At 47.6% G+C, this 27,192-nt stretch overlaps 1 protein-coding gene across 1 annotated transcript in view; it reads left to right on the forward strand.

Annotated features, from left to right (window-relative positions):
- The window catches only part of RPN1 (ribophorin I), a 29,339-nt gene extending 9,733 nt beyond the window's left edge, over positions 1-19,606 (forward strand). The window contains exons 4-10 of the mRNA XM_081822981.1: positions 4,749-4,958; positions 6,960-7,152; positions 12,024-12,123; positions 13,333-13,471; positions 13,904-14,023; positions 17,559-17,804; positions 18,992-19,606. Coding sequence (XP_081679107.1) covers positions 4,749-4,958; positions 6,960-7,152; positions 12,024-12,123; positions 13,333-13,471; positions 13,904-14,023; positions 17,559-17,804; positions 18,992-19,174 — 1,191 coding nt within the window. The 3' untranslated portion in view covers positions 19,175-19,606. The remainder of the gene's footprint in view (positions 1-4,748; positions 4,959-6,959; positions 7,153-12,023; positions 12,124-13,332; positions 13,472-13,903; positions 14,024-17,558; positions 17,805-18,991) is intronic.
- The last annotated feature ends 7,586 nt before the right edge of the window (positions 19,607-27,192 follow it).

A 27,192-nucleotide genomic window follows, 5' to 3' on the forward strand; every position in this document is an offset into this window, starting at 1 on the left:
TAAGACTTCTATGCATCTCTGTGTTTAGAACATGTGTCACTGAGGATGTACAGTCAAAATAGTTTGTTCTAATGTCACTTGAAATAATTGTTTCTGTTTTCTCGGTCTCAGATGTCAGTTTGACATAGGGCTGTTCATTTTGGGTCATTTTCCACTGTTAAGAATTTTTTTTTAATTGATACAATTTTTTGAAATGAAAACAGCCAAAATTATTTGACAAGGTATATTCAGAGAACTCTTGCTTCCACTTCTCCCTTCTGTCTGTTCTTTTTGGTGACCATTTATATTAGCTTTTGGTTTATCTTTCTAATTTTTTTTCTATAAATATATGCAGATTATAGTAATTTTATATTCCCCCATTTCTCAGAAAAGTAGCACCCTGTGTATACTATAGCCTTAGGGGTTTTGGTGGGGGAGTGAGAGTATCTCTCTGTGATTGCTGGTGTAGTTACCTTGTGGTGCGGAGAGCCCTGGGGGCGCGTGCCTCTGTGGAGCTCTGAGTTGTGTTTCCTCTAAGTGCATTATTTATTTCTTTTCCTTACTTAATTCAGTTCATGTTGGGGACAGAAATTTGTTTGTCTCCTGTACAAGCTTCTAAATTTTCAATATTTTGGATTTTGGCCTTTTTTCCTCCATTTTGTTTATTTTTTTTGAAATTTTATTCATTTATTTGACAGAGAGAGACACAGCGAGAGAGGGAACACAAGCAGGGGGAATGGGGGAGGGAGAAGCAGGCTTCCCGCAGAGCAGGGAGCCTGATGCAGGGCTCAGTCCAAGGACCCTGGGATCATGACCTGAGCTGAAATCAGACGCTTAACGACAGCCACTCAGGTGCCCCTCTTCTTCCATTTTAAATTAATAAAATGCTCATGAGAGACTATTTGGCAAATACAGAGGAAAATTTGACATCCACTTTTGACATAGTAGTACCTGAGTCATTTCTTTCTAAGCATGGGGGCTTTTTAATATGGAAATCACACTGTGTGTAAAGTATTGTGTACTTTGCCACTTAGAATATTCTCTAAACATTTTACATTACCTTTGTAAACCATTTTTATTTATTTTATTTTATTTTATTTTTTTAAAGATTTTATTTAATTTATTTATTTGAGACAGAGAGAATGAGAGAGAGCATGAGAGGGAGGAGGGTCAGAGGGAGAAGCAGACTCCCTGCTGAGCAGGGAGCCCGATGCGGGACTCCATCCCGGGACTCCAGGATCATGACCTGAGCCGAAGGCAGTCGCTTAACCAACTGAGCCACCCAGGCGCCCTGTAAACCATTTTTAATAGCCATTTAAGATCCTATAATTTGATGTTTTATAGCTTATTTGCCAAGTTTCCTATGTTGGACAGTTAGCTTTTTTTCTCTAACGCTGTAGTAGTCATCTCTTTACATATAACTTTTTATATAGTCTCAGTAGATTTTTTATTTTTTATTTTTAATAAGTTTTGACTTTAGCTCCAGTTAGTTAACATATTGTGTAATATTAGTTTTAGGTGTACAATGTAGTGATTCAGCACTTCCATACAACACCCAGTGCTCATCACAGTAAGTGCCCTTCTTAATCCCCATCATCTGTTTCACGCATCCCCCCACCCACCTCCCTCTGGTAGCCATCAGTTTGTTCTGTTTGTTCTCTACACTTAAGAGTCTGTGTCTTGATATTTCTCTCTCTCTCTCACTCTCTCTTTCTCTCTCTACATATACATACTCTGTTTGCTTGTTTTTTAAGTTCCACATAGGAGTGAAATCATATGGTATTTGTTTTTGTCTGACTGATTTCGCTTAGCATTATACTCTAGCTCCGTCCATGTTGTTGCAAGTGGTAAGATTCCATTCTTTTTTAATGGCTGAATAATATTCCATTGTGTGTGTGTGTGTGTACACACACACATATATGTACCACATCTTTATCCTTTCTTTTTTTTTTTTTAAAGATTTTATTTATTCATTTGACAGCGAGAGCAGGAACACAAGCGGGGGAGTGGGAGAGGGAGAAGCAGGCTTCCCGCGGAGCGGGGAGCCCGATGCGGGGCTCGATCCCAGGACCCTGGGATCATGACCTGAGCCGAAGGCAGACGCTTAACGACTGAGCCACCCAGGCACCCCCACATCTTTATCCTTTCATCAGTCGATGGGCACTTGGGCTGCTTCCATATTTTGGCTATTGTAAATAATGCTGCTATAAACATAGGGGTGCATGTATCTCTTCGAATTAGTGTTTTTGTATTTTTTGGGTAGATACCCAGTAGGACCATTGCTGGATCATAAGGTAGTTGTATTTTTAACTTTTTGAGGAACCTCCATGCTGTTTTCCACAGTGGCTGCACCAGTTTGCATTCCCACCAACAATGCATGTGGGTTCATTTTTCTCCACCTCCTCACCAACACCTGTTGTTTCTTGTGTTGATTTTAACCCTTCTGAGAGGTGTGAGGGGATATCTCATTGTGGTTTTGATTTGCATTTCCTTGATGATAAGTGATGATGAGCATCTTTTCATGTGTGTTGGCCATAGGATAGATTTTCTGAAGTAAAAGTTTTCAAATCAAGACATATGAACTTTAAAAATCTCTTGATGTGGGGGCTCCTGGGTGGCTCAGTTGGTTGAGTTTCAGACTGTTGGTTTTGGCTCAGGTCATGGTCTCAGGGTGAGATCAAGCCCAGCCTTGAGCCCTGCCTTGGGCTCTGTGCTCAGCAGGGAGTCGGCTTGGAATTCTCTCTCTTTCCCCCTCTGCCTCTCCACCCATGCATGCACCCTCACTCTCTTGCTCAAATAAATAAATCTTTTAAAGAATTAAAAATCTTTTTTTTTTTTTTTTTAAGATTTTATTTATTTGACAGAGAACACAAGCAGGGGAAGCAGCAGACAGAGGGAGAGGGAGAAGCAGGCTTCCCGCCAAGCAGGGAGCCTGATGTGGGGTTCCATCCCAGGACCCTGGGATCATGACCTGAGCCAAAGGCAGCCGCCTAACCAACTGAGCCACCCAGGTGCCCCCAAAATTAAAAATCTTCTTAGTTTTTTTTTTTTTTTTTAAATTTATTTGACAGAGACACAGTGAAAGAGAGAACCAAGCAGGGGGAGTGGGAGAGGGAGAAGCAAGCTTCCTGCCAAGCAGGGAGCCTGATGTGGGCCTCGATCCCAGGACCCTGGGATCACGACCCGAGCTGAAGGCAGACGCTTAATAACTGAGCCACCCAGGCACCCCTAAAAATCTTTTGATGTATGTTGCCAAGTGGTTTTTCAAAAGATTTAGCCAATTTATTATGGCACCAGCAGTCAGAAACTGCTAGTTTCCTCGTATCCTTATCAGTATTGGCATTAAATACTGTCAAATATGATTATGGATGAAGTTGAACTTTTAAGAATCTACAGATTCTTGGGGCACCTGGGTGGCTCAGTCGTTCAGTGTCTGCCTTCGGCTCAGGTCGTGATCCCAGGGTCCTGGGATCGAGCCCTGCATCGGGCTCCCTGCTCAGCGGGAAGCCTGCTTCTCCCTCTCCCACTCCCCCTGCTTGTGTTCCCTCTCTCGCTGTGTGTCTCTCTGTCAAATAAATAAAAATCTTTAAAAAAAAAAAAAAAAAGAATCTACGGATTCTTAATTCTATGAGAATTAATAAAATGTCCTTTTTCATGGAGTTCTGGGGAAGGGTGTTTTCCTGATCCTTCTGTCCTTTTAGATCCCATTTCTAAGGTTCCATGTGTGTATTCATAGAAGGGCATTTATATTACTTAATGACTAGAAAGATTTAATACTAATTTAAATGGGGAAATTGGCAAAGTGGAGGAATTTCCAAAGGTAACTCCTTTAATTCTCTGAGGCCTCCCTGGGATGCAGTATTTACTGTGGAGGAGTGTGCAGCCAGAGCTAAAAAGTTGAAGACCTGAAGACCTAGTATTGCCACTTAGATTTATTTATGACCTTGAATATGTTAAAACTGCTGGGCCTCGGTGTTTTTAATTTGTAAAACAAGATGAGTAGTACTTACCTCATTGTGTTGTTTTGAGGATTAAATGGTCATGCATTTGTTTCGCACTCATAAAAAGTGACTGACACATATTTTTGTTAGCTCCATACATGTTAGCTAAACAAGTTCTCTTCTGGGAACTTTTCTGAGTAAGTCTTCTCCGTGTTAGAAAAAATCCAGTAGTGCTATGAATCATCCTCAGTTTTGAGGTTATTTGCTAGCTCATTGGGTAGACATTATGTCTTTATGAGATCATATATATACCTTGTCAGAATTTTTCTTTATTATAGTTTAAGATTTTGTTTTCTTTCAAAACTGCAAAAATTATTCAAAAGGCAATTTAAAAAGCTCATTGTAGAAATTTTGAAAACAAAAACTACAAGGAGAAAGTAGAAACAATCTAAGAACTCTGTTTCCTATCTCCCGTATTTGGGATTCTCCCGTATTTCATTTCAGGTTCTTTTTGTTCTTTTACTCCTATAGTCTATAAGATAAGTGTCATGTAGAAGTGTTTGTTTTTAAAATACAAATGATACTTACGTTGGAACCTAAAACAATTTTGTGGAGCCTATTTTTCCACTTAGTAATACATCATGAATATTTATTTCCATATGCCATTAAAAAGTCCTAGTAAGCATCATTTTAGAATACAGAGTGCATTTGATACACCATAATTGAGCCATTCTATTGCTGATGTATGGATTGTCTCCAGTGTATTTGAAACTAGTGTTGATTCATCTGTCACCCAGACTTGGAACTACTTGTTTCTTGTCTCTCCAGGATACTTTTAAAGTACATTATGAGAACAACAGCCCTTTCCTGACCATCACCAGCATGACCCGAGTGATCGAGGTCTCTCACTGGGGTAACATTGCTGTGGAAGAAAATGTGGACTTAAAGCACACAGGGGCTGTGCTGAAGGGACCCTTTTCACGCTATGATTACCAGAGACAGCCAGATAGTGGAATAGCCTCCATCCGCTCATTTAAGGTATGGGATGTGCAACGTGGACATTGGGAGAAAGTATCGTTTTATCACATTTGCCCTTTAGCTTTTTGAAAGTATCTAAATATGGACCATTGTTTGGGATCAATTGGTGTTTAAGTAGTTGGGTTCACAGGGTTAGAACCAACAGAAAGAATCTTAAAAAAAAAATGCCCACATTTGTATAAGTAGGCCATTTTTTCTTTTGAAAAGAGATTTTATTTTTAAGTAATCTCTACACCCACCATGGGGCTCGAACTCCCAACGCTGAGGTCAAGAGTCATGTGCTACACCGAATGAGCCAGCCAGGTGCCCCAAAGTAGGCCATGTTTTTATTTTTTATTTATTTATTTATTTTTAATTTTTTTTTTTTAAAGATTTTATTTATTTTTAAAAAAAAATTTTTTTTTTTAAGATTTTTATTTATTTATTTGAGAGAGAGAATGAGATAGAGAGCATGAGAGGGGGGAGGGTCAGAGAGAGAAGCAGACTCCCTGCTGAGCAGGGAGCCCGACGTGGGACTCGATCCCGGGACTCCAGGATCATGACCTGAGCCGAAGGCAGTCGCTTAACCAACTGAGCCACCCAGGTGCCCAGATTTTATCTATTTATTTGACAGAGAGATAGCACAAGTAGGCAGAGAGGCGGGCAGAGGGAGAGGGAGAAGCAGGCTCTCCGCTGAGCAGGGAGCCTGATGCGGAACTCGATCCCAGGACCCTGGGATCATGACCTGAGCCGAAGGCAGATGCTTAACTGACTGAGCCACCCAGGCGCCCCTAGGCCATGGTTTTAAAAGAAAATTTGAATAATAGGAAAAACCAGGCCCCCCCCCCCAGAATTAGTATTGCTCATATTTTAATACTTCCTTTCTTCTATAATGCTTTTTTTAAAAGATACTTGATCATATTGTACATGAAGTTTTGTATATTTTTAGTCTTATAAATGAAATCTTATATTTTCACGTACAGTCAGAAACTGAAAACATGTTCAGTTGAAAACCCCCTTGGAAAACAGAGTTTGGGGCACTGGCCCCTTGCACAGTTGAAAATCTGCATATAACTTTTTTTTTTTTTAAAGATTTTATTTATTTATTCATGAGAGATAGAGAGAGAGAGGCAGAGGCAGAGGGAGAAGCAGGCTCCCCGCGGAGCAGGGAGCCCGATGCGGGACTCGATCCCAGAACCCTGGGATCATGACCTGAGCTGGAGGCAGACGCTTAACCGACTGAGCCACCCAGGCGTCCCTATAACTTTTGACTCCCTGAAAATTTAACTGCTAATATCCTCCTGTTTTCTGGAAGCCGTACTATTAACATAAACAGTCCATTATCCCATATTTGGTATGTTGTATGTATTAGGTACTGTATTCTTATAACAAAATAAGTTAAGAGAAAAAATGTTAAGAAAATCATGAGAAAATAAATTTACAGTATTTACTGAAAAAGATCCACATATAAGTGGACCTGCGCAGTTGAAACCCGTGTTGTCTAAGGGTCATCTGTACTTCATATTATAGAAGGGCTCGTTATGTGAATGAAGTGTTAGAATTGTTTCTTCCTGATTATGAAAATACTATTACAGATTTGGAAGCTATAGTAAAGAATATGAGGTGGAAGAACCCCTCCATAACCCTACCACCTAGCGATTTGATGTAATTTCTCCCAATTTTAGTTTCTCTCCCTACAGAGTAATTTAGAGATTATGTTTATCTTTGTATTAATCCTTAATATTCATAAAGGTATTTATGATTGTCTTCATTATTTATTGTTTAGGAGAATTGGCTATTTACCTACCATGATTGAGAAATAGATGCAATATCTAGAAATTTTGAAGCCTCAGGCGGGGGTGCTAGTTAGACTTCTTTTTGTGTTGTTCCCAGTTTGGGGACTGTTTTAATTAGATAGTGCTATGGGGAGGCTCTTGGCGCAGAAAGTCTTTTCTGTCTTTAGGATCATCTCCTGTGAGTAAGTTTCTGGGGGCTTTAGAAGGCATGTCCCTTCTCTTGCAGACCATCCTCCCTGCCGCTGCCCAGGACGTTTACTACCGGGACGAGATTGGCAATGTTTCCACTAGCCACCTCCTTATTTTGGACGACTCTGTAGAGATGGAAATCCGGCCTCGCTTCCCTCTGTTTGGCGGGTGGAAGACCCATTACATCGTTGGCTACAACCTCCCAAGCTATGAGTACCTCTATAATTTGGGTCAGTTTTTAGTAGTTAGGGAGTAAAAAGGGGAGAGACTATCATTTCGTTTCCTGCATTTTTGTTTCTAGTGGTGGTTTTTTTGTGTGTGTGTTTGTTTTTGTTTTTTTAACACTTGCCAGTCATTTTTGATGGGAAGAGAGTATTGTCGTTTTTTGGAAGTCTGGGATATTAGGAACAATTTTTTAATGGGTGGGGACAAATTACTATTGTAAAAGTAATAACATGCATTTGGTAGTCAGTTCGAACAGTCTGGTAAAAATCCTCTTCTTACCCCCATTTCCATCATAAGATGGAACTGCTTCAATTCTTTTAATTTGAGGTTTTTAAAAAAATAAAGAGAAAAACTAAGAGAATAATAAACACTTTTACACAAGCACCCAGAACTAATTATTATAATCATTTTGCCATATTTTCTTCATCTTTTTTTTTTAAATCTTTTAGATAGAAAATTAAATAGAAAAAACCACACTAACAAATGTATAGCTCAATAAATGTCTATACGAACACCTCAGAACCACCACTCAGGCCCAGAAATTGAACTGAGCCAGCCAGCCAGAAAGCTCTCCACGTACCTTTTCCTTCCCCACAATAGTGGTTACCATCCTGACTTTTAGTAACCACTTTCTTGACTTTGTTAAGTTTTATCACCCAAGTGTGTGTCTTTAGAATCTCTACTTTAGTTTTGCTCTTTTCAAAAAATTTGATGTCTTATGAGTCTCTATTAATCCATAGTCCCCTCCTCCATCTGTTTTTTTTTTTTTTTTTACAGTTTATCAAAGAATGTGAGCCACTTGTAGTGTAACCTACAGTCTGGATTTTGCCGACTCCTTACTTAAAGTGCAATTCAGTATTCCTGTGTTTTCTGTGTTTCTTGCAGATTGAAAGCTGTTACCTTCCTTGATGTCTTATGAAAGACATTCTTGGCCCAGCTTATATATTTTCTTTCTTTCTTTTTTTTTTTAAGATTTTATTTATTTGACAGAGCACAAGCAGGGGGAGCGGCAGGCAGCGGGAGAAGCAGGCTCCCCGCTAAGTAGGGAGCCCGATGTGGGGCTCGATCCCAGGACCCTGGGATCATGACCTGAGCTGAAGGCAGATGCTTAACCGACTGAGCCACCCAGGCACCCCCAGCTTGTATGTTTTCTGTCTCAGACCTGGAATCAGCTCTTTCTCCTCAAAGCCCTAGTTTCTTCTTGTGGAAAAACGTGTTTTAAGACCACAGTCTGAGAACTAGGAATGCATATTGTTCTTAGTTTGGTCAGTATTTAGGCCTTTTCAGTTAACAGAGCTAGGTGTGTATTATGTCTATGTGTAAAAAAATTATGAATTTATATAGTTACTTAATAGTGTGAACTGTAATGATTTTGCTCCTATGTTTTATCTGTATCTAATTCCATATCGAGAGTCCTCTTTCTGAAGGACAGAGAAGGTGACAGAATGAGAGCATTCCACAATTAATTGTTTTATCCCACGCCTAATACACAGCAGTCTCAGAATAAAAAATGGTCATACTACCACTTCCAATATGATTACTGAAAAGAGTTTATTTTTGGCATATCCCCTCCCCATTCTACCCCATTTTGGTGTGCTGTGTGTATACTGTATATCTATTGTCAGAACAAATAGCCATTACACAGCATGCTCCCCCCCTTTTTTTAAGATTTTATTTATTTATTTTGAGAGAGAGAGCGAGCATGAGCGGGGCGGGGGGCCAGAGGCAGAGGGAAAGGGAGAAGCAGACTGCCCAAGAAGCAGGGATCCCGACTTGGGGCTCCATCCCAGGACCCTGGGATCATGAGCTGAGCCAAAGGCAGATGCTTAACCGACTGAACCACCCGGGTGCCCCTTTTAACTCTATTTTTTTTTAAGATTTTATTTATTTATTTGACACAGAGACACACCGAGAGAGGGAACACAGCAGGGGGAATGGGTGAGGGGGAAGCAGGCTTCCCGCAGAGCAGGGAGCCCGATGCGGGGCTTGATCCCAGGACCCTGGGATCATGACCTGAGCCGAAGGCAGACACCCAACGACTGAGCCACCCAGGCGCCCGCCCCTTTTAACTCTAGTCTTACCTCTATAGTAGCTGTAGTTAATGCTTACCCTGTCAGTGTTTACATTGACAGCTCTAGTCATTTTGATGAAGCTCATTCTCTAGTAGATTCCTTAGGGAGGGCTTATGGGAATGAGTTCTCACATATTGATAGTTGATAACAGGTGGTGCCTTTTGTGCATATAAGTATCTTGAGGAATATAACATCACTGGCTCATATGTCTTTCCTTGAATATCTTAAATACGTTACTTTTTTTGGTATGAAATGTCACTGTCAAGGTCTGATGATCTAATTTTTCCCCTTTATAAGTCTTTTTATATAAATATTGAAAGGGATTCTTCCTTTAAAATCTAATACTTTTGGGGCGCCTGAGTGGCTCAGATGGTTAAACATCTGCCTTTGGCTCAGGTCATGATCCCGGCGTCCTGGGATCGAGTCCCGCATCAGGCTCCCTGCTCCTTGGGAGCCTGCTTCTCCCTCTGCCTTTCTCTCTCGCTCTGTCTCTCATGAATTAAAAAAAAAAAAAAGACTTTAAAAAAAAAATAATAAAATCTAATACTTTTCTGGAACATGTTTTGGCAGTGGTTGCCGTGTTCCTATTCTTGGGTCTGCATTATGTTTTTTCAACTTACAGTTTTGAAACCTTTTTGTAAGTTTTCTACTTTTATTTCTTTGTTGAGTCTTTGCCTATTTTCAATATTTGGCAGTTTCTCGAGTCTTTCCTTCATTGAAAACTTTACTTCTTTTTACTTTTTATTGTAAGAGATTACCTGTTGTGTTTATTCATTGCTATTCCTTTTAGCTTATCCTTTGTTTCTAAAACAATTATCTTCTTTCTAAAATTTATTTCCTGCATTTTAGCTTATCCTTCGTTTCTAAAACAATTATGTTCTTTCTAAAATTTATTTCCTGCATAAAAAATTTCCTGAATTTTTTCCTGCATTCTGTCACTTTTCTGAATTTCTATAATTCTGGTTTATATTGCTCTTTCATGACTTGTGTCATTTTTATTTTTTTTATTTTTATTTTTATTTTTATTTTTTTTAAAGATTTTATTTATTTATTCATGAGAGACAGAGAGAGAGAGAGAGAGGCAGGGGGGGAGCAGGCTCCCAAGGAGCAGGGAGCCCGATGCAGGACTCGATCCCAGGACCCTGAGATCATGCATGACCTGAGCCGAAGGCAGATGCTTAACCGTCTGAGCCACCCAGGCGCCCGACTTGTGTCATTTTTATAGTACCTTTAGCTTGCTTTGAAATACTGGGAACAGTTTTTTTTGTTTGTTTTTTAGAGAGAGTGTGTGTGTGGTGGGGGGGCGCAGAGGGAGAGAGAGAATCTTAAGCAGGCTCCATGCTCAGCATGGAGCCTGATGTGGGGCTCGATCTCACTATCCTGAGATCATGACTTGAGCTGAAACCAAGAGTATTATGCTTAGCCGACTGAGCCACCCAGGTGCCCTGCAGGAGGAATTTTAATTAGTTTTGTGGCATGAATTTCTGGCATGTTTTCATTTTCTCTTGGGATGTTCTCTTTTTTTTGTAGCTTTTAAAAATATAACTTACTCTGAGAGTGAGGGGTACCCTTTTTCTGTTGCTCAGTTTTCTTTAATTAAAAAAAATTTTTTTTTAAGTAGGCTCTGCACTCAATGTAGGGCTCAAACTCACAACCTTGAGGTCAAGAGTTGCATGCTCTATCAACTGAGCCAGCCAGGCACCCCTCTGTTGTTCATTTTTTTTTTTTTTTTTTAAAGATTTTATTTATTTATTAGAGAGAGTGAACACGAGAGGGGAGGGTCAGAGGGAGAAGCAGGGAACCTGATGCAGGACTCGATCCTGGGACTCTGGGATCATGACCTGAGCCTAAGGCAGTCACTCAACCAACCGAGCCAGCTAGGCCCCCTGTTCATTTTTAATGTGAGTTTTTAGGAGGAGGTATCGTAACTGCCAGTTCTCTGTTGATTTAGTATGGTATTTTGATTTTCTTCCAGCAGTTTTTCCTCCACTTAGGGTGCTGTCCTGGGAGGAGAGCTCTGATGGCTTTTCCAAGTTCTCAGGGACTAGACTGCTCTAGACTCACAGGTCCGTGGGCCTGTTTTGCTTGCCCACCACGTGGGGTCAGGGGAGGACTCCTCGGAGCTCCAGCTGCTTTCTACAGTTGGCTTGCCTCCTTCTCTAGTCAGTGTGGTGGCCTGTTTGGGGCTCTTCTCTTCTCAGGTCTGTCACTTGCCCTGTTGCCTCCCTCTGCTTTCTCCTTTACAGACACTAGTAATGTGCACGTTGTGTGTTGTTGGCGTTTTGTGACTTCCCCATTTGTATTTTGGGGTTCATGGAGATCCTTGTTTTACCTAGTTTTTTTTTTTTTTTTTTTTTTAAGATTTTATTTATTTGCGAGAGAGAATGAGAGACAGAGAGCATGAGAGGGAGGAGGGTCAGAGGAAGAAGCAGACTCCCTGCCGAGCAGGGAGCCCGATGCGGGACTCGATCCCGGGACTCCAGGATCATGACCTGAGCCGAAGGCAGTCACTTAATCAACTGAGCCACCCAGGCGCCCTTACCTAGTTTTGTTGTAAAAAATGCTCCATGGGTTTTTGGTTTTGCTATCTAGTTGCTCTGCCTTCATGTAGAAATTGGGGAAGACCCATAGTATGCTGCCGGCACCGCCTCTGTCTCCCAGAATCTCCTAGTCCGTTAACTGTAGGTAGCATCTCTTTACTCCTCTCTGTGTAAGGTGAGAGTGTTTGTACCCTCTGCTTCCCCCTAGCTCCTGTGTCATTTCCTCTATTTTTCACATCCCTGCACGTGTTTGTCTTTCTTCAGGTGACCAGTATGCACTGAAGATGAGGTTCGTGGACCATGTGTTTGATGAGCAAGTGATAGATTCTCTGACAGTGAAGATCATCTTGCCCGAAGGGGCCAAGTGAGTGTGACTGTTCCTTTCCTCTGATTCCCATTTCTCTGGTAGTGGCCTTGTACCTCAAGGGGAAGCTATGTTTTGGGGGTGCTGACTAGGTACTCAGCACATAGCTTTGACTGAGAGGTCTGTAGGGACTTTCTGACTGGAGTTTAAACAGAAAAGTTAGACTCAAATGAGGGCACAAGGTTTATTTATGAAATACATTCCCCAGACAGAATGCCTCTGTATGACAGCTGCAGCATCCAAAGGGGATGGGATGATCTGCAACAGGACAGAATGCGGAGTCAAGACAGCCAGGGAGCCCTTTGCTGTGTTAATACAAAAAAGAAGAGCAATGGAACAGTGGCTCTATTTTATCCTGGGCTGGTTAGACCAGGTTCAGAAAGGGGGGTCCTGATGGTGTATTAGGGTTCCATGCTTACAACCAGTAGTGCTGTCTTTGGCCAGTTTAAGCAGAAAGGAGTGCATTGGAAGGGTAAGTCACTTGTAAATTGGCAGCATAAGTTGCAGAGCCAGAACATCTCTGGGAGTCAGTTTGGAGGAAACTGACAGTTGTTCACAGGGGACCTGCCCTCGGCAGGAGGGATAAACACCTATGTGTGTCTCCATGTCACTTCGCTCTAGGTTCATCTTAAAGGGGAGCTTCTGTTTGGCCTCTCTTGGGTCACGTGCCCACTCTGGTCACCAGAAAGATCGGCACCTTGATTGTTCCTCCTATGGGGGATGGGGAGTTTTAGCAAAACTAGAGCGTGAGAACCTGGAGGAGGGAGAGTGGATCCAGGCAGACAAAAACGGGACATGTCCCACTGTACCTTATGAAAGTTCTCTGTCATGTGAGGAGAAGGAACTTCTGGAGTAACTTCTCAGGGGCCTCTTCAAGTCCCCGAGAGGCTCTTGCTGGGTGGAGTGCACAGGGGGGCTGTGGGCTGTGCGACTCCGGGGGCTGGCCAGTACTGGTGAGCACTAGGAAGAACAAGGGAGCATTAGCAGGGAGACGGTCATTACCTCAGCGGGAGAGTGGTCAAGTAGTCGGGGTATTCTGGCAGCGGGTCAGCTGTCTTGGAAGGTCTGGTGCCACGAGGGGAGCAGAGTGGAGCGGGAACTTAGTGACCCTGATAGGCCCCCTGAGCCTTAGAATTCTCCGACCCTAAATAAACCTCGTTGGTCAGTGCAGTTTGTCTTAGGCTGTATTTCATTCCTACCTGTGTCCAGGAACATCCAAGTTGACAGTCCCTATGAAATCATTCGGGCCCCAGATGAGCTGCACTACACTTACCTAGACACATTTGGCCGCCCTGTGATTGTTGCCTATAAGAAAAATCTGGTGGAACAGCACATTCAGGACATCGTGGTGAGTGCTCCACTGGTCTGCCTTCTGTGTCTTCCTCCCCAGAGTATGGGGTCCTGGCGGCCATGGACTTGCCTGTCCTTATCTTTACGTCCTTGGGCTGCAGGGGTTTGAGCACAGTCACCTCTGGGGATGGGTGGGGCAGCCTGGATGATCGTGGGCCTGCTGAGGCCCCTCTGTTGCCCCCGGGTGTCTGAGTCCCCGTAGGCCTGTGGGAGCCCATCCTCCGTGTTTTCTCCCCTAGGTGCTCCTTGTTCTCTCCCCTAGGTGCTCCTTGTTCTCTCCCGTAGGTGCTCCATGTTCTCTCCCCTGGGTGCTCCTTGTTCTCTCCCCTGGGTGCTCCTTGTTCTCTCCCCTGGGTGCTCCTTGTTCTCTCCCCTAGGTGCTCCTTGTTCTCTCCCCTAGGTGCTCCTTGTTCTCTCCCCTCTCCCCTAGGTGCACTACACGTTCAACAAGGTGCTTATGCTGCAGGAGCCACTGCTGGTGGTGGCTGCTTTCTACATCTTGTTCTTCACTGTCATCATCTACGTCAGGCTGGACTTTTCCATCACAAAGGTACCCCTTGGCTTTTTTCCTACATTTGTTAGTCGTTTCGTGTGTTTCGTTAGCTTTACTGAGCACAGGGGTCCTCTCAACAAGCCCGAGGCAGAACCCTGTTGCCCAGAAGCCTCTCCCCTGCCTGTGGCCTCTGCTCATCCTTACTGTAAAGAGAGAGACCCTCTTCTTGTTGCTGTGGTCACAGAGCGTGTGGTGTTACGTGAGGCAGGTTGCCGCTGGTGGGCGCGTGCTGTGGAAACAGGGCAGCCGCAGTGTGTTTCATGGCGGGGCTGTCCTGAGGAGGGTGACCGCAGACAAAGTAGGGAAGGGCATTCAGCTGGAAGGAACAGTTTGTGCAGCGGCAGGGAGGGCTTCGGCGGAACCCATAGGGAGCAGTAGCGTACATGTGGCAAAGACGTTGATCTGGCTGGTTCCGTAGACAGGCTGCCCAGTGAGGCAGCTGCTCGCAAGCCTTGTCATACAGAAGGTCTGAGTGTAAGTTTTATTATGAAATAGTTCCACTTTTTAAGCTATAAATGCTGCTTTCCTTTTTTAATTTATTTTTTAAATTTTATTTTAAGTAGGCTCCACACCCAATGTGGGGCGTGAACTCAAAACTCTGAGATCAGGAGTCACATGCTCCACTGACTGAGCCAGCCAGGGGCCCCTGCTTTTGTTTTTTTAAAACTTTTCTTTAAAATAATTCCACATTTATGGAAACTTTGCAAGAATAGTAAAAATAACGATTGTATGCTCTTTACCTAGACATAGCACTTGACATTTGGCTTCTCTCTTGATACATAATTATTTTTCCTGGGCCATTTGAGAGTAAGTTGTAGACATTTATATCCTTTACCCCCTTGAGTATTAAAGCATGCATGTAGCCTAGGGACAAGAGTATTCTCTTAACATAACCACAGTAGAAGGATCAAATTCAGGAAATGTCATGTCGCTGTAATGCTGTTACATGCAAGCTATGTTCAGATCCGGCAGACTGTCCCGGTGACTGTAACATTTTTAGCAATTGTTTTTCTTCCTCCAGAATCCAGCTGAGGATCATGTATCCCATTTAGTTGTAACACTTCCTTTGTCTCCTTTTATCTGGAACAGCTCCTCAGCCTTTCTTTGTCTTTAATGACCTTGACATATCTGACGTGTAGAGACCGGTTTTGTAGAATATCCCTTAACTTAGATGTATCATGTGTTTCTCTCTGATTAAATTGAGATTCTGCATTTTTGGCAAGAATGCTATAAAGTGGGGCCGTATTTGTAGTGCATCCCCTCAGGGGTACGTGATGTCAGCTGGTCCCAGGACTGGGAATGTTATTAACTGTCCCTACTTGGCTAAGTTGATGTCTGCCTAATTTCTTCATGTTAAAGTTATTGTTTTTCTCTTTGCAATTAATGTATGATTTGTTTGAGGCTATATAAATACTCTCATATACGTTCACCAGTTAGTCCTAGCATTTAGTATTGATTCTTGTCTGAATCTGCTGTTAGTGTGGTGGTTGGAAAACTGTGATTCCTTTTGTTGGCATTGTGCTGGAAGGAGAAGCTTCTCTTCCTGGTTGACTGGTTGGCTGGTTGTTACTTGTTGGGACTCCTGGCTTCCTTCCTTACTCTGGGCTACTGTTCACTGGTATTACTTATTTTGATGCTCATATTTTCCCACATTGGTCCATTTTGGTCATGTCTCATCATTTTTTCAAGCACTTCCTTATTGTCAGGCCTAGCAGCATGTTTCAGGCATATTCAGTACTTTCTCCAGGCAGCCCTGGTTCCTTTCAGTGTGGAAATGGTACCTAGAGAGCATGATCTGGGAACTAGGTGCGATCGTTGCTCTTTGGGTGTCGCTCTGTCTGGGCCTTTCAGCAGACAGAGCTGGGGAGAGATGTATGGTATTTACAGTAGCATTTAACACGGATGTCTCCCTCCAGTCTGACGCCACAGGGTTCTTGCTGTCCTCTCTCATCCACCGGTTTTCCTTCTCTCCTGCACCCCAGCGTCAGTATGTTTATTCATTTGTTGAATTCTGTAAACACACAAAATAGTTTCAGAATTGTTGCACTCATGCCCCAGAAACACCAGACGTATCAGGTAGAGTCCCAAGATTTGTTAGGAGTTCTTTTTGTCTCTAGACTGAGAATATCTTGTCAGAGTACTGCGTTCCAAGGTAATTGGCTGAGTTTCCGGTGTTAACTCATTTGAAATATAGTTAGGGTCATTTATTTGTTTGAATTTTATTGTAGTTTCCCCTGTGGCACTGTATTTAATTTTGATTATGAATTTATAAAACCCTGCCTTGTAGATAACTAATTTTATCAGTCTCTGGATATCCTTCCTGATTTATTTTGCAGAAAGAAGCAGATACTTTAATTCCTATTTCCTCGGGCGCCTGGGTGGCTCAGTTGGTTGGGCGACTGCCTTCGGCTCAGGTCATGATCCTGGAGTCCGGGGATCGAGTCCCGCGTCGGGCTCCCTGCTCAGCGGGGAGTCTGCTTCTCCCTCTCCCGCTCCCCCCTCTCATGCTCACTCTCTCTCTCTCTCTCAAAAAAAAAAAAAAAAAAATTCCTATTTCCTCTTCTTTCTTGCACAAAAGGTAGCACAAGTATATATGTTTTGTCCTTTTTTTAAACTAAACAGGTTGTGAGAGTTACCCAAAACGGTTCATAGAGCTTTTCCTCATTATTATTTATTTATTTTTTGTATAGCTGCGGAGTACTTCACTGAATGAACGGGTCAGTTTACTCAGTTTCTTGTATATACATTTCCTGATCTTAAAGCTTTGATAATTTATTGAGGAAAAAAACCAGTTGTGGGCCAAATCAACCATTTGCAGACCAGATTTGGCCTTTTGAGCTGCCAAGCTAGAACTTGTCTGAAGTAGACATGTGATGAAAGAGAATTTGGGGGTAGGGCCTCATCTAAAGGGTCATGAATGGCAGGGCAAGGAGCTTGGGCTTTATCCTTTAGGCCCTGGGAAACTCTTGAAGGTTTTAAGGAGAGAGACATAATAAATGTCCTGGAAGCCTTCCCTGACCTGCACGGAGGTTTCTCTTCCTTTAGCACCTCACCTATCCCTTTCATGGTGTATTCTAAAGATTTTATTTATTTATTTGAGAGAGAGAAAGAGAGAGAGCACATGAGAGGGGGGAGGGTCAGAGGGAGAAGCAGACTCCCTGCCGAGCAGGGAGCCCGATGCGGGACTCGATCCTGGGACTCCAGGATCATGACCCGAGCCGAAGGCAGTCGCTTAACCAACTGAGCCACCCAGGCGCCCCCTTTCATGGTGTATTCTAGCATTAATATCCTTTCTCCCATCCTCTCCCTGCCCTGCCAGGCTTTGAAGTGAATGTCTTCTTCATCTTCATGTCCCTAGTCCTGCCCTTTGCTGAACTGGTCCAGATTTAGTGTCAGCAAAGGTTTGATTCTCTGACTTTCCAGGAAGATGGCTTTTCTTGTTTGCACAGCCGGTGGTGGGTACTCTTTGGGAGGTGAAGGTTGGAGCAGGCTCAGGCCTGGATGTTGTCACTCATGATGTCCCCCCCCACAGGATCCGGCTGCAGAGGCCAGGATGAAGGTGGCTTGCATCACGGAGCAAGTCTTGACCCTGGTCAACAAGAGAATAGGTCTCTACCGTCACTTTGACGAGACTGTCAATAGGTACAAGCAGTCGCGGGATGTGTCCACTCTCAACAGCGGCAAGAAGAGCCTGGAGACGGAGCACAAGGCCTTGACCAGTGAGATTGCATTGCTACAGTCCAGGCTGAAGACAGAGGGCTCTGACCTGTGTGACAAAGTAAGTGTCAGCTGTCCCGGAGTCCCTCGGCTCTTTGCCCTCCCTTGTTAGGCCTTCAGGGATTGTCCCCCACCTAGAGCACCACGGGGCTGCTCTGGGTGGGGCACATGCCGGGCAGCTGTTGCTCACTGTTGACTTGTCCTGTGGAGCCAGCCCCTACAGTGGAATGAGAAGTTTGGGGGTCTTGGTTATGGGCTGGGTTCGGAAAGCTCTGCTATTCTCCATGTCACTGTCCACATGGGCACTGTTGAGAACGACAGCTGCCTGTCCCGGAGGCCAGCCTGGACAAGGCTCCAGGCTGCTTGTGTGTGCTGAGAAGAACCTAGACTTAGAATCCGGCATTTGATTCAGACTTTGTCAGCCTGGGCAAGTTACCTAACTTCTGTGCCTCCGTTTCTTCTTGTCTCAGTACTTACCTCACTGTGTTGTGAGTGTGAAATGAGTTAGTGCATATAAAGTGCTGAGAACCCTGCCTGGGACCTGCTTTGTGAGTGAGTCCTTGTTACCTATAAAGGAAGAGGAGACCCCTTTTCTCCCCAGAGGTACCCCTCAGAGGCCCTGATGATCCCCCTCTCCACACGCCACTCGTAGCACTCCCTCTCCTTACCCTGTGTTCTTCATAGCACCTACCTCTTTCTGCAGCTCTTCTCCTTATGTGCTCGAGTATTACCTGGTAGCTTTTTGAAGGCCAGATGCCTCATCTGTCTTGACTGCGGTTTTCCAGAGCCTGGACTTGTGCTTAGCACTGTGGCTCACTCAGTAATTGTTGAATGTTGAATGATTATGATTGTGAAGTCTTGTGAAGTCCTCAGCCTCACACCCAGCTGGTGATAACAGGGGAGTCATTCAGTCTCTCTGCCACACCCCCGCCATTAGTCTTGCCCAACTGAGTCCCTGGACCTAATTTGGCCAGCCAAAGGGAAGAAGATAAACGTACCTTGAGGATCTGCTGTGTGCCTGGCACTGTGCTGGGGGATTGCCCCTCTGTTCCCACTCGATCCTCACAATCCTCCCGTACAGCTGAGGCCTGAGGTCAGAGCTTAAAGGTACAGAAAATGGAGCTGGCATTGGAAGCCAGGCCCGTCTCCCTCCACAGCCAGCCCCTCTGCCCATGGGAGGTGGTGGGCCCTGCTGAGTGTGGGTGGGAGGACCACTCTCAAGCTCTGCCCTGCTCTTGCTTCGGCCAGGTGAGCGAGATGCAGAAGCTGGATGCGCAGGTCAAGGAGCTGGTGCTGAAGTCCGCGGTGGAAGCCGAGCGGCTGGTGGCCGGCAAGCTCAAGAAAGATACGTACATTGAGAATGAGAAGCTCATCTCTGGAAAGCGGCAGGAGTTGGTCACCAAGATCGACCACATCCTAGATGCTCTGTAGCCCCTGACAATTACCATCGGGGTGGGCCTAGGGTGCTGCACTTTCAGATGGCAGGTTGGAGGTGAAGGGGGGAAGGCAACCATCAAGGCTGCTGAATGCTGGCATCTGTATTTTTACAAAAGGCCTTCAAGGAAGTGAAGCCAGACCCTGCCATAGGCAACACAAGAAGCTTAGTTTTTATCTTTGAAGGGTTCTTTAAAAAAAAAAAAAATTAAATCCCATTAAAAACAAAATATCTTTGCGTTTTGAACAAAGAAATTTTCAGTAGCTGATTGGTTTTGTTTTGTTCTGAAGCCTAGGATATCCTTTAAGCCCAAAAGCCCCTTGTTTTTTGTCTTTCTAATTCCCTATGTTTGGGTATTTTGTGAGTGTATGTTTGTTTTTTTTAAACGTGTGTGGCCAAATGAAAATAAAGCAGGGACTGTGAACATTTGTTCTGGTGACAATCACATGTCATAACATACTAACTTTGATGGTACTTTTATCAAGTGCTTTTTATTCATTAAATAGTGGATTTCCTTCTTAGAGCAAGTTTGTATGGCAGGCATTGCCTCTGTTTTACATGTTAGAACACTGAGCCCACAGAGGTAGAAGTGGGCTACGTAAGGTCGCCGAACAGAGTAGTGGAGCAAGGGCTCTGTTCTCACACTTTATCTGTTCTGCATCACATGCTGTACTAGGCTTTAAGGACACAATGATGGATGAAAAAGAGAACAGTGGTTCTTATGGAGGACAGATAGATGATCAGACACAAATTCATAATCACAAATTGTGACAACCCCACGGAGAAAAGGGACAGAGTTCTCCCGACAGTATTTATTGGAGAGTAGCGAGTATGATCTAGGTGGAGAGGGGAATCGGGCAGTTTCCCTAAGGAAGTGACTTTGGAGTTGGGCTCTGTAGGAGTTACATAGATGACGGGCATAGCATGTGCAAAGGTCCTGGGACAGGCTGGGGCTTGAGGACCGGGAGGGAATCCAGAGAGTGAGGTGGAGAGTGTACAGCATAGGCTGCAGAGGTGGGAGAGTCCCAGCGAGATCAGGCTTTGTAGGTCTGACAAGGCTTTTGGCTTCATCCTAAAATCAAGGGGAGACCGACCACTGTGTGAGACATGCTTAGATTTGTATTTTGGCTGAGAGCAAACTGAACTGCTGAAGGCCATAAATAGGGGTGGGAGAAAACCTTGGGCAAGAATGGCCATGTGCCCAGATGGACACAGCTGAGAGATTTAGGTGGAATGGACAGTGTGAAATGAGTGCCATACTTTCTCCCCCTCCTCTCTGCCTGAGGTCTGTGCCTTGTCTTCACTTAGGTAATTCCACCCTTGAGGTAACAGCTTAAGTTATTGGCTCAGGGAGGCCTTCTGTGATCTCCCAGACCCAGTCTGGCCCTCTTGTTGCAGTCTGTCTCTACATTATAACCGCAGCTGGGATGTGTGTAATCACTGGAACTAGCTCCGATGGGGCAGGGGTTTCGTCCGATGAGGTCCCCTCATGGTATCAGCTAGATGCTGGGGTTGGCGTGTGACAGTGTGTGACATATTGGCAGGGTGGGTGGAGGGATGGTTTACCATTCATTTAATACGGAGAGGTCTGTAAAGACCAGTTTTGAGGATGATGATGATGGGTTCTGTTTCAGACACGGTGAGGTGCCTGGGAATGTCGGGGCAACTGGATATTCAGGCTTGGGGTTCAAGGAAGGGGCCTGGTGTGGAAATGATGAAGGTGGGTGGTGGTCAACACGCTGTGGAATGGCTGTGGAAATGGTGAGGTCGAGGCTGTGGTGGGTGAGGGTGCCTAGGAAGGGTATCGAGAAGAAGAGATGCAGAACTGAATGTATGGCTGCAAAGTGCAGTGGCTGCTTGGAGCACCCCGCTCCCTGCACACGGCTTGTGGAGTGGCCCGTGAAGTAAGGGAGTGGGAGTGCGTGGGGTCACGGGGCCCCAGGGAAGGGGGTTTTAGGAGCAGCAGGCGGGGAGAGGTCAGCCTATGCTGGGAGCAGGTCACTGCAGTGGTCCTTCAGGGACTTGAGCACAGTGGGCCAGGGGGTGGGGGCGGGGGCCGGGCCAGGCTTGCTTCCAATGCGGATGGTGTGTGGCAGAGACAGGCCGTGAGAGGGAAGGCTGGGGGGGGGGGGGCACCTGGGCAGCTGCAAGCTTTCAGAGGGATACTCCAAGTGTGTTCACTGCCAGTGGGACGGGTCTGGTGGAAAATGAGAGGCTGAACATAGAGGAAGGAAAAGGTGGGCAGGGTGAGGTTTCTCAGGCAGTGGGAAGATCCAGCGTCCAAAGGAAGGAGAGGACTTGGATATGGAGAACGTTGGCTCAAGACTCGGGCATGCAGTCAGATGGACTGCATAGAGGGGCCACTTACTGTGACCTCAGGCGAGTCTGGGGCGGCCGTTTCCTCATTTGTAAAATGGAGCAGTGCGCCCTTATCTGCTTCACAGGCTGGATCACATGAGTAACACACGTGAAGGGTCATAGGGCAACTGCACCTTAAGCATTAACTGTTGGTTCGTTGCATCCCTTAATCTCTTTCCGTTTCGCCAGTCAGTGCTTCTGGCGTGAGCCTGGGTGTGTCCTTGGGGTGTTCTGGCCTCGTGGGTTGGAAAGCGTGGAGGCGGCACTTGATGGGAGTTGACAGTGGTGTTCTCATGGCCTGACCCCACACGCATCCAGCCTCTGGCGCCCCTAGGTGGGACCGAGCTGGGCCTCCCCTCCCTCCCTTGGAATTGCCTCTTGCTCGGCAGTGGCTGCCCCTCTCCTTTGCCTCCCTGCGCTGCCTCTGCTTCTCTAAGGAAGCCCCAGCGGCAGCTGTGTGTCTCAGGGCGGGGACCTGGTTACCCTGGATAGATACCATCTCAGGCCATTTGGCCAGTTTCTTCCTCAGCCCTCCCCGCACTTTTGCATTTGGTTAAATCTTTTCTCACTTTTGGAGCAGGAAAAGACAATTTGCAGGAACCAAAGGTTTGTGTCGACGGGCGCCCTCTGCTGGGCTGGTGGGCCGCTCGCAGGCCTGGGGAAGTTGCTGCGCTTGCGCCCTTGTGTCAGTGTGAAACCTGTGGACACGTCACTGGGGGGCGCCAGGAAGTAAGGCCGAATGCACAGGCGCAGAGGGCCAGCTGGGCTAGAAGAGCAGCGCATGTGCGGGGCTGCAGCCACTTGAAGGGCAGGGCAGCTCTGACATTCCCCAAAGCTAATGCTCTGGCTATGGCGCCATCTAGGGGTGTGGGTCGGGAACCACAGCCCTGGCCTGGGCTAGAACTGGGTCTGGGGTTGTTGCGCAAGGGGGCCGTGCTGCTGCCAGAGGGCATTGAGGACTTGGGCTCCCAGATGTCCTGTAGGGTTTGGGGGCCAGAGCCCATGGCTCACCCAGCATCAGGGCTGGGGACCACAGGTGAGGCATCCCACACTCTCCTTCCCCCCGCTCCTCATATTCCTAGCTCAGGGGCATAGCATCTTAGTCCACGGACAGCCCTCTGCCTCTCTGGTCCTTGATTTCCGTGGCAGACAGGGCTTCAGTTTCCTCCTTGTAAGTCCTGGGGTGCAGTGAAGTGGGGTCCTGAGGGTGGAGCCTTGGCCCAGGCATAGTACCGCCCCCCCCCGCCAGTATAGGATGAGATGCCTCTCATTTGGTCTCAGGCCCAGTCTGCCCACTCCAAGGCCCTCTTGGCAGGTGGAGAGGAGTGCTCACCGGGGGCTTCCCCACCACTGTTCAGACCCCCAGGCCAATCCCATTTGTCCAGCCCTGCCCAAGACTCCTGATCCCAGTGGCCTGGCCCTGGCCTCCACTGCCGCAGCTTCGAGCTGCCCCTGCAGCCATAGGTGGTTGGGTGGCAGTCCCCCAGCCCTGGGCAGCTGCTGCCTACAGCCCGGCCCCTGGCTCAGAAGGGGGAAAACATGGCTGAAGAAGGGCTGGATGTCACTTTGTCTCCTTCATTTGTCTTGGAGGCTGACATGGGAGAAAACCCCAAAGGACTGAGTGCACCCTCACAGTTTCACCACAAGTATCCTGACCGGGCGTCTGGTGCCGAGCTGATAGTGCAGGCCCCGGCCGCAGCCCCGCCGGAAACCGCGCTGCCAGCGGTTGGGGGCCGCAGGCCCAGACAGGAAACGCCCCCAAGCGCACCCCAGGGCCCATGGCCTCCGCACAGGCCTGCTGCCTTGAACCAGGCCCCGGCGCCATTTTGAAGCTGGGCTGGACTCTGGGACTCTGGCCTGGGATCTGGGGACTTGTCTGTACCCTGCTTGGACAGGCTTGGGAGATGACAGGGAGGGAAGAGGGAACCTTCAGACTGGGCTAGACCCGGCCCAGAGCCTCTCCCCTACCATGGCCAATCCTCCCATCATGCGATCCGACCCAGCCTTCTAAATTCCCGGCCTCTCTCAGGTCACTGGTTCCATGTTTTCTGTGGCAGGCCCAGAAGGAAATGCAGGGGACACAGAAGTGAACACAACAGTAGTAGTACTGGGCACCGGAAGAAGCAGACAGAATGGGGGCGTAGTTACGGGGAGTAATAACGGGGCCTGAAGAATTTGCATGTGGGAGGTGATGGAGAGGAGGAGCCCAGTTTCTAGCGCCCAGTTTTGACTTCCATGCAGGAGATGAAATCCAGAAAGATTCGTTTGAAGATGAGGAAGACAGGAGCCCATTTAAATGCTGAGGGGAGGAAAGAGGTCACGGGGAGAGAAAGGTTGCAGATCCAGGAGAGAGGGAGCCCCAAGAGCAGGACTGGACAGGACTGAGGGCTGAAGGGACAGACCAGGGAGATCTCTGAGCCATTGGCTGTGCCTCCCACCAGCACCTCAGAGGAACAGTTCAAGCTTTGCCTCCTGGGTGGCCTTCCTTATCCCCCCTGGGAATTTGGTAATGCTCTCTGAGGTGCAGTGGACTCCTTGCCTCCCTAGACTGAGCACTCACCGTGAGCAGAGTCGAGAAGGCATCACGTCAATGCCTGTGATTCACTTAACAAACATCTTTACTATGTGTCAGACACTGTGCCTGGAAGGCACTGGGGACACGGTAAGGAGGGCACCGTCTCGTGTGACCTTTAGAAAGGAACTAGAAAATAAATGTTTGCAGGTAGTGATGGATGCTAGGAAGGACAAAACACGGTGCTGTGATAAATGGATTTAGTCTGAAGGGCTGGGAGGGATCCCGGGAAGGAGACAGCTGGGCTGGGAACTGAGGAAGCCAGGAGCTCTGGGGGGGGGGGGCATGGCAGAGCGTGGGCTGCAAGGCTGAGTGAATGCCGGAAGTCCGGCTGCCTCTTTCCTCCCCGTCCCGCCCCACCCTGACCTGGCCCAGCCTGGCCCTGGCGGCTGCAGAACCTCCTAACACGACACCCCTTCCCTCCCAGGGCAGCCCACATCCTCAGCTGCTGGCTCCCTCTCCTGGAGGCCGTAAGCCCTCCTTGTCTTCCCCAGCCCTTTGCATCAGGGTGTGGTCATTACCCAGGCCAGGCTCCTGACTGGGGGGTGTGACCCACTTGAGACCTGGCTTGTTCTCCAGCCTCACCTTGCTCGCTTGGAGATTGGGGACCGTATGATGGGAGGTCTGGAAGGACCAAGTGACATGGCACAGTGACACCCTTCCACAGCAGTGGCTCAAGGAATGGAGTCTTTTTCTTCCACAGGTACTAGAGTGATCAGCGTAACCCTTTTGTCAGAGAGCTCAGCTGTTTACAAAGTGCCTTTATAAGCGTCCATTACTCATTGGTTTGGGTGCAGACGGGGGTTCCCCAGTGCGCTGGGTTGAGGCCCTGGGCATGGAGGCTGGGTCCCAGATCTGCAGCCAGCCACTGGGCCACCTCGGACAAGTCCCTTTCCCCTCTGGGACTCAAGTCTTCTTGTACAATGACAGATGTCTGAGGGCCCTTCTAGCATGGACTCTTAAGGATGCTGGTGCCCTTCAGGCAGGGAGGAGCCTCAGTTGAGGAGGGAGGCACGGGGGTCCCCCCCAACCCCCTTCTGGCTTCTTCCCAGTGCTGGGCTTGGTTCCTTGTTGCCTTGTTGAGCTCTGGAGGCGAGCAGAGCAGATCCTGTGCCTGCATGACCTGCGTGAGCAGGCTGGAGGCTTTCTCTCTGTCTCTGCCTCCTGTGGACCCTCATGGCGGGCAGAGAGGGCACACCCCCCCAGGCATGAGGTCATCAGGGTTGGGCACACCACTCCACCCCCTCCTCGGGTTCTCACCAAGACTCACAGGGGGACGTGTGAACGTGCTTACCCGCTGCTGGGCCGAGTCACGGGTGCCAGATGCTAGGTGGGGAGTGGGCAAATCTCCGCCCGCACAACCTTAGAAGGCCACGGCCAGGGTCATGACAGCAGCCGGCACTCGGGGCACGTGTGTCGCCTCTGTTAGCCCTCGGCCGCTGTGGGCGGGTGCTCTTACCTCACTTTGCAGCCCAGGGGGCACAGCAGGCAGGCCTGGCCCTCTGGGCCTTGTCTTCTCACCCTCCGACTCTCTCCTTCAGGGCACACAGGCCACTCCACGGGCCCCTGCGTGAGCAGAAACACTCGTTTGCACCCTCCGGCCCTCTGCGTGGGGCTGTCACACGCACCATCGCATCACACGGCTGTGCCACCCCCTCCTCAGTCCCAGCTCACATGGGCTTCTCTCTGGGGGGCACCAATCTGTCTGTGTACTCAGTCTCGGCCCTGCGCCCGTGACTCTGACCCATGCCCCTTCGGGCCTGGCCACCCCGGCCACCGGGCTGAGGCCAGGGCGGGCCCTGGGTCTTGTGGCCAGCACAAGGCCTGCAGTGAAGGTAGGTCTGTGCACGCAGTGACGGAGTGTTGCAGGAACATGAGGGCACCGCCTCTCACCCACTGGCTCCCGGAACTCTTCCAGAAAGCCAGGTTTCCCTGCTTCTGAGGCCTCATCACCGGAGCAGGGTGCTCAGAGCCAGGAGGGAGCTGGGCAGGAGACCAGGTGCACCCCTGGAGACCCAGGTGAGGGACTCCAGGAGCATGGTGGCGGGGGGGAGTGTTGTCAGGGATGGAGATCGGGTCCTGAGGAGGAGACCTGTTTGAACTTCGCAGAGCTAGAGAGGGGCGATTTGGGGCGTGAGGTCTGTGATGGGGTATCTGTGCACACCCGAGGCGTGGGAGGGGAAGAGGCAGCTCCAGGAAGGTGTTCTGTCAGGCTGTGATCCGTGTGTGTGTGTGTGTGTGTGTGTGTATTCCTGTGTATGTGTGTGTGGTGGTGGGAGGCAGCCCTGGGGCAGCTGGAAGAGGGTGGAATCAGACCTACCAGGCTGTGACCCGTGTGTGTGTGTGTGTGTGTGTGTGTGTCTATTCCTGGGGCAGCTGGAAGAGGGTGCAATCAGACCTACCAGGCTGTGACTCGTGTGTGTGTGTGTGTGTGTGTGTGTGTATTCCTGTGTATATGTGTGTGGTGGTGGGAGGCAGCCCTGGGGCAGCTGGAAGAGGGTGGAATCAGACCTACCTGGAATTGTTCTTGGTTCTGCAAGTCACTTACGTTTCCACCTAAACAGAGGGCTAAATGATACCTGTGTTATGAGGATGAAACCTACGTAAGTAAATATCCCAGCACAAAGAATGTGTGTGCTTAATACATAGCCCTTGTGATTCACTGTGTGTGTGTCAGGGGGAGGGTTTGAGGGCTTGTGGATTGCAGATGTTGGCAGAGCTGGTCTTGAAGGCCCATCCTAGCGTGGCTGTCCTGTGATTCTAGGGGCGCTGCCCACCTGTTACTCAGGACCCACAGTCACCTACTGTGGGCTCAGCACAGATAGCCCTCCTACCCGAGGCTCCCATCTGATGGACATGGACACAGATACTTAGGCCTTAACCAGGGCCTGATAGGCTGGCTTTTGTGCTGGGCATTCTATTATTAATCTTTTCTACTTGTATCTTTTTCTCAGTTTGGGACACACGGCCTCTCTCCGCACAGTATCTTCATCCTGACCCCTCTTCCCATCCCCTGTCCCTGTGGACAACCCCACTGTGTAGAGTGCACATCCTCAGATATGTATGTGTCTTGGTAAAGCGTGT

Source organism: Leptonychotes weddellii, chromosome 1, assembly GCF_054177405.1.
Source record: "Leptonychotes weddellii isolate Sample4059 chromosome 1, ASM5417740v2, whole genome shotgun sequence".
Classification (NCBI taxonomy): domain Eukaryota; kingdom Metazoa; phylum Chordata; class Mammalia; order Carnivora; family Phocidae; genus Leptonychotes; species Leptonychotes weddellii.